The sequence below is a fragment of the Lycium ferocissimum genome, chromosome 9 (genome assembly GCF_029784015.1).
Source record: "Lycium ferocissimum isolate CSIRO_LF1 chromosome 9, AGI_CSIRO_Lferr_CH_V1, whole genome shotgun sequence".
NCBI lineage: Eukaryota > Viridiplantae > Streptophyta > Magnoliopsida > Solanales > Solanaceae > Lycium > Lycium ferocissimum.
Window position 1 is genome coordinate 27660701 of NC_081350.1, and position 7718 is coordinate 27668418.

At 33.8% G+C, this 7718-nt stretch overlaps 1 protein-coding gene across 1 annotated transcript; it reads right to left on the reverse strand.

The window, feature by feature from the left end:
- Positions 1-59: 59 nt before the first annotated feature.
- LOC132030105 (phosphoribulokinase, chloroplastic) lies at positions 60-5009 on the reverse strand. Its single transcript, XM_059419586.1, has 5 exons — positions 4337-5009; positions 2164-2248; positions 1914-1998; positions 1445-1689; positions 60-537 (listed from the first exon to the last, which is right to left on the reverse strand). The coding sequence occupies exons 1-5, from the start codon at positions 4885-4887 to the stop codon at positions 286-288; spliced, it is 1218 nt and encodes a 405-aa protein (XP_059275569.1). The 5' UTR covers positions 4888-5009; the 3' UTR covers positions 60-285.
- Between the last annotated feature and the right edge of the window lie 2709 nt (positions 5010-7718).

The following is a 7718-nucleotide window of genomic DNA, read 5'->3' on the forward strand; positions in this document are numbered from 1 at the left end:
GGTTTCAATCTCAAATTGTTGTCCGAGTAGCTTTACCTCCGAGTAGATAGTGCAGAAACTGCTTGGAATTGAAATTCATTTCACCTTTTTATTATCCATATTACAACTCTCAACACATTAGCTACAAATAAATACATAACGAAGTGTATTTTCTCATTTATGGGGAATTATCTACCACGAAACTGAAATATGAAAGTGGGGAAAAGAAGTCGGCAAATAAAATATTGGGAAGAAACAACAAGGTACAATATATGATGATTCTGGTGCCTAGCTGTTAATCAAAGTTTAGGCCTTTGCAGCTGTGACTGGAGCTCCAGCTCTGCTGGCAACGATTTGCTCGTAGAGGTCTCTGATCTTCAAGCCGACAATGGTCTGGAAGAAACCTGTTCCATTGTTGCTGCCAGGGAAGTCAGCATGCTTCAACATTTGTTGAGTAACTTCACCATAGAATTTTGTGGAGAGGTTGCTCAAATGGCTCTCTACATAGATGAGCTCATCTAGTCTGTCAAATTGGCCATCCATCTCCAAGACAGATACCTGTAGGTTGGAAGAAAAGCAGATGTTGAAAACCAAGCATGATTTCTGGAAGAATAGCTGAGCAATTGATACAGACCCCGCTTTCTGCATTAGCCAGGTAATTTCTAGCATGTCGTCTTTAAAGAATTACGGCATACCAATGAGAGGTATCAGAAAGAATCTTTAAGATTCTATTAGTATTTATCTATACATATTAGATTGTATAACAAATATTCCAGCCTAATTCCACCTGTGTTAGCTTGCTTTCTCACATTGCTGGTCCCAAGCCCGGATAAAGATATGTAGGTTGATGACTAGTGAAAAACTAGTCAAGCTAAGATGAATCCTCAGAATACAAAGCTAAATTTTCTAGCCTGACTAGTAATCAGACACAATGTCCTTGCAATTGAGTTCCTTGGGTCGAGGCTAGACTGAAAACGGTTACCATCTGACCACCCTGTTAACAGTTTAGCACAGATTGATCCAACCTAAATTCAGCATATTCTAAATACTCAGTGCAAAACTACAAGATGCAATTAGTTATTATGTGTCCTATCCTCCCTTGCAGATTCCTAGTTTCTGAAGGAGTAGCGGTCTGTGTCTCTGGCTCTGGAAGAACTTTACCTATACCTGACCTAGAAAACTTTACTTAAAGATCGCTCAGGCAGGCACTCTTCTTCAGAAAGACGAGTTGCCTGCCTTCTTGATCAATTCATTTGCCCCTCATTCTTCAAGAATAAGGGAAGATCCTTTTCAAGTTTTTTCTTTGTTTGTATCACCGAGACACCAGAAGGGCCAACCATATGTACCTCCGGAGCCTCGGCTCATTCTAATCAAAATAGAACGAGCACCTACGACATAAGGCGAATGGAATATTGACCACAGAGTGAGACAATTGATTGAGTAGTATGTTCAAGTTTTAGCATACCTCATTGCCGAAGTAGGTGTCAGGGCCATAGGTGAACTTGATGCCAGGGTAAGAACAAGTCAACTTCCTACCACAAGGAATCCATGAGATTGTGGAGCCTTCATCAAACAGGTAAACTGGGTTGAAGTTTTTCACTCCTTCCTTCATTATCAATTTTACTCTCAAAACTTTGCCTTCATTGTCATCCGGGATGAGTTGAGTTGGGAGCACTTCAATGACTGCATCTGCATATTGCTTTTGTGGGTCTGCACAAAAACACAAAATTTTGCCACGTTACTAATCTTATTCATCTTCATTCATTTATCATGATTTAACTATCTATATTGCTCGGACTCTCCAAAAATGTTTCCGCACATGTGCCAGATCCTCCAAAAATACATCGCTTTTGCAAGATCGGACACACACCCAGCGGTGTTTTTGAAGAGTCAAGCAACATAGTTAATTATTATTTCAAGGCCAAGTACTCCACCAATGTAAGCATCAAAATCAGGTTTCCTGGCTTCAATACTGGCCTTAATGCTCTCAAGGCTGTGTCCTCTCTCAGCCATATCCCTCTGCATTTCAAGAAATAACATTTAAGTAAAATATAACCAATGTCGCGCATATGTCATTCGAGTCTTAAGTTTTATGCATTGATAGCATAAAGATATTTGCACAATCAGGTTACTTATAAGGTAGTTACAGGTAAATTGTATTCGTTAAATTGTACTGATAGTTACCTGGATCTTCCATGCGAACTTAACCTCATTGCTGATATCCAAGTAGATACTGAAGTCCAAGAGCTCTCTCACACGCTCATCGTACCTATAGAAAATGAAAAATAAATTATCAAATTTACTACATTAGGTGTGTGCTTAAATCTCAATCAAGTCAAACTACAAAGTAACGACGATATAATAGAAAAAGCAGTAATATTAATTCTGCAATAAGCTCGTGAGGATTTATTAACTTTACCTATACCTGAACAAGAAGGGAACTGTGGTTAGTTTTTTTTTTTTTGGCTGCAATAGAGGTACCCAGACTATTTATATGAAGTATATTTTCTTACCACCAAGGATTATGCTGGGATGGATAGGATTCATCCACCATTATCATATGTCTCGGGTTCAAACATTGAGACAAGAAAAAAATTGGATTAATCGGCAAACCAAAAAAATGATGTTCTATTCAATTTTATTTTCAACCAATAATGCTGAAAAAGCCATGAAATGTACTATGTCTGCTTACGAGCATATTATACCAAGCTCACAAGCTGAATGAGGAAACATTGTAGATTTTTATGCAAAAAATATCATAATACAAACACTAAAATAAGAAGAAACAATTAAATGAGGAATGGACTGGGCCCAAATGATTATAGAGGCCCATTATGAAAAGTGACCTTAACTCCTCAACTATCCATTTTGATCGGAAAAATTCACAAATAGCCATTTTTCATCACTTGTGGAAAATAGTCACTGTCCTAGAGTTTCAAATTTTACAAATGAAACTCCAGGATAATATAACGAAATTTTACTTGTGAACTTTCAAATTCCATGATAATGATTTATTTTCAAAGACCGGATCAAAAATGACTAGTGGTGCTATTTCTACCATTTTTATTATCTCTCAACCAAGGAAGCATTTATCCTCATTATCACCATTCACCAACATTCATTTCCTTCATCTTTCTTTATTTAACTCAAAAATGTCTTAGTTTACAAACAACAGATGATAATTAGCATGGCTTAATGGAGAAAGGGAAAATTACGCTCTATGTCTATTTTTGAGAATATTTATGCCACGTAGCTCATATTTTATGTATAACCACACGGTTTAGCTCATATTTGTGTTTATAACACCTTTTTTACACTAGTATACACTTTGTACAAGGTTGATACATTATGTATAATGTTTTTCCCCCGGATATAATGTTGTATCATATTGCATATTGGGCTATGAGATGTAAATATTTTCAAAAATTGTATATTTTTAAAAATATCCAAAAAAAAATAAAAACATTAAAGGAGATGAAGAGACCAAACCCGTTCACCATCATTTTTTTTTGCCTTCTTGTTTCCCTTTTATAGGGAAGTAAAAGTATGTTTGGTTACACAAACGACAGGAAGAACTAAAGAATCTGAAAAAAAAAAAAAAAAAAAAAAGAATCTGAATATGCGGAGAAACCAAAGTTCTTCTCAACGTGTTAACTCTGCATGTGTGTGTTAACATTAGAAAGAGAAAAACACCACTGCATTTCTTCAAGAATTTAACAATAATAACATACTAAGAGCTTAATTTCTACATACTAGTAGTATAAAACTTTTTTATATTATTCGGGTCATTTAAAAAATAACAAATAACAACTATAATAAGTGGAATTAAATAGTCTTTTTTTCACTCCTCTTGACCCCTTTTATATGAAATACTTTCGTTTTTAATCTATCCCCAAAAAAAATGATACTCTTTTTATATTTAAAAATAATTTAGCTTTAAACTTTGTATTTTACTCTTAATGACATAATTTCATAGCCACGTAATCGTATACGACTTTTTTTAGACCAAAAATTTCAAAAAGCTTTCTTATTTCTTAAACTCCGTCTCCAATCAAACAGGCCGGAGCTAGAGCTTCGCCTACGAGTTCAACAGAACTCGATAGTTTTGGCTCAAATCTTGTATTTGTATTTAAAAACTCACTTAATATATATAAACAAATTGTCAAGAACCCAGTAAGTTGCGTTTTCTAGAATTCATAACTCATAAACTCAAACTCCTAACTCCGTCTGTGCAACCAAACACTTCCACATAAATTCAGCCAGAGGAACCAACACATGAAACTACCCTGATGATATAAAAAATTCAACTCACTCTTAGTACATATAAGTTAAAACCATACATGTAATTAGTACTTACATGGGGTGTAATCCTTCAATGACAAGAATCTTTGGTGGCTTAATGAGCTCAGGTGGATCAAGAAGACCACTAACATGATTATAAATAGGCTTATCCACAGCAACACCCTCCTTAATAGCCTTAACTTGTTCATACATAAGGTCAAAATCATTAGCTCTAGGATCAAGAGCAGTGACTCCCTTTTCCTTCCTTCCAGTTCTATCAAGTGAGTGATAATCATCAAGACAAATCACAGTTGTCATGTCTGAGATCAATGTGTTTGAATCTGGATTTCCACCTTTTGGTGGCTCAGCAGCACCACCAAAAACACTTGTTAATCTCCTCATGAAAGTACTTTTTCCACAGCCAGAATCAGCTGCTAAGCCAATCACAACAGTCTTTTCAGCTGAACATGTTATCTTGAAACAAGTACTAGTGTTGCTTCTTTTGTTTGCTCTTTTTGTGTAGAAAATTACTTGTTTTTGGTGGAATCCTAAGTGGGATTTTGAGGGAGTGGAGATTGAACAAGTAGAATTTAGTGATTGAGCTGTGTATACTGTACAAACTGCCATGTTTTCTTGATTTTTCCTCTCAGTTTCTTGAGAGGTTTTTCTTTGTCTAGAGAGGAAGAGATAGAATTATGGAGGAAGCTATCACTTCTCTCTGACTCTCTGATAGAGCTAAAGATATTAGTGTGACATGTAATGAATGAATGGGCATTGATCTCCTTTTTTTTTTTTTTTTTTTTTTTTTTTTTAGGATATTTTGTCCTGGCATTAGGAAAAAAATATGTGAGGCTAAGAATTTCTAAGAAGTAAAGGCTATGGTTATGGTTAGAGGAAAACAGATGGCAGTTTTGTTTGGATAGGAAACTGTTTTGATTTGAGTTTCTGTGACTACCCTTGGTTTTGTACAAATTTGGAGGTAATTTTAAGCTTCTCAGACTCTCCTAAAAATGATGTTACATTTGTGATATATTCTCCAAACATGCACTAATTTTAAAGAATCCAACACACACCTAGCAGTATTTTTGAAGATTCGAGCAACATAAACTTTAGATAGGGATTTTTACACAAATAGCAGGTTGTTTTGTACTTTTTTTAGCTGGTACACTAATTATACAGGATTATTAACTAAATATAACATGAATTATACATGTATTGTACATCCGAAGACTACTTTTAGTTTAAGCGGTTGGGGGAGGCTATTTAGGTTAATTCTTTTAGATAATTATTATGAGGCTAAGAATATAGAGGACGTGGTTGTAGTTTTAGAAATAGTTTATGGTTGTAATTGTAATTTCGACTTGAAACCCCACCCCCCACTCCCCAAAACCCCCAATGTGGAATAAAAATATATTCTTTTTCTTGAATATATTTTTTCTGTTACAAGGATTGAAGATGATGGGGTGATGATGTTTGTGATGGATAAAGGAATGGAGAAAAGCTTTGGTGGTGATTTATTTCAGTTTGGATATTTGCTATGACACGTGGCAGCAGGATGATGGCATGAAAGAAGATGAGGAGAAGAGGGGTGTGGAGGAGAATGTGTAATCCAAATTCAAAGAATTTTAGGCACTGCTTTGCTTTTTGGATTGTTTACTTGATATTTTTGTACATAATCTTTCACAAACCTTTCAAAGATTCATTCTGAAGATCAACTCTTAAGGTGATTTGGCTGGTCAATAAGTTATATCGAGATTCTAATGTCAGATTATAATATAGGATTATTTAGTGAATATATTTTTATTGATAGATGTTTGTTTCATTGAACTGAAAACTGAGATATATAGAGATAATAAAGCATGCTTAATTATATTGTGTACGAGATAAATTGGAATAAAATTTGATTCCAATTTTAGCCTTAATACTACTAAAGGACTTTGCAAAAGAACTTTGAAGAAGCGCATCTTTGTTATTTTGATATTTTATTTCGGAAGTGGATTTTTTTTTTAATTATTTTTTTGTTGGAATTGTTATGTGAGTGTCATATAAAATAATATCACAATTATCCCAGAATTGCTAGTCCGGAATTAATAGTTCAACCAAATGCATGACAAAATAATCATGCATTTTATCTCGAATTGTTATCTTATTCCCAGGCCAAACGACCCCTTATGTTCTTAAGTAGCATTGGCAACTGATATTAGAGAAAATTGAAATTTAGGTAGAGATGTATGCAAAGAAAACTCCTAATTCAACATAAGAATATGTTTTGCTCGAATCATTTAGCCTAATATATCACGTAATTAAATTAATATCATAACTCTTATTTAGTTATGGTATTAAAAATCATGGAACTAATGTTTTATACAATTGAAAGTGACTCAATTTAAGCACAAGTCAAAAAAATAAACAATTTTTAAGGTTTATTTTCTCTTGTTTATTAACATGACTAGATTTCACATTTGAATTTGTTAGCAACTGTTCCTTTTAAGTTCCACTTACATCAGCTAAAGTTTAATCATGTATCCGATAATTGTTGTTTCATTTGTATCTATCCGATAATCTGAACTGAAAGATTTTATGTTTTCCGACTCGGCCTTGCGTTGCTCCTTTTAGGGTTCTAACTAATTCGCATCGCGTAAAGCCCGTTAAAAGGGAGAAGCGCTTCCTGCTGATAATTGTTGTTTCAATAATAAAAAATGATTCTCAGAACCAACTTAGATAAATTTTAATTTTTAAAATGGAACATAGCAAATTCTTCTTTGACTAGAAAATAACTTGAGTGCAACAGAAAAGGAACAAAAGTTACAATAGGAGGACCTACAGTACCTAGGGATAACAAAGTTTGATAAGGCTAAACTAAGCTCATAATTAGCATTTATGGCTTACCTTCAATATTTTTTTAAAAAAACACCTAAATTTACAAAATATAAGGAAATAACTCTTCTCAGGGATTTCATCCACAGACAAAAAAATTATGGTTAATTGTTCTTGCCCCTATATCAATGGCGATCTTGCTTACTGAGATTAATGATATTATCTTAACACAGTTGCTCAACAAATATGGAGATTGGAAGTCTTTTTTAGTTTCTTTTATAAGATTAAATATGTTTAATCAGAAATTATTAGGCAACACCATTAATCGTGATGTTAAATAAGAGAGTTTCATGCTAAAATTAATTTGACCTAATGTGCCGTATTTTTTTCAAATCAAATTGTGTACCGTTCAATTTGCAGCCCCTATTACTCCTAGCATTAGTATGAGTTCGTTCTTAATAAATTTAATCAATTTTATGGGAAAATGTGGTTTAAAAATTATTATTCGTTTTTAAAAAGCATTAAATACAACTAATAAAACTGATAGGATGATATGAAGTAATTCTAACCTAAACTAAACTCTTACCAATTGATTTAAGTATGGTACATGAATCAAACAATCCCCAATTTTGACATTCTTT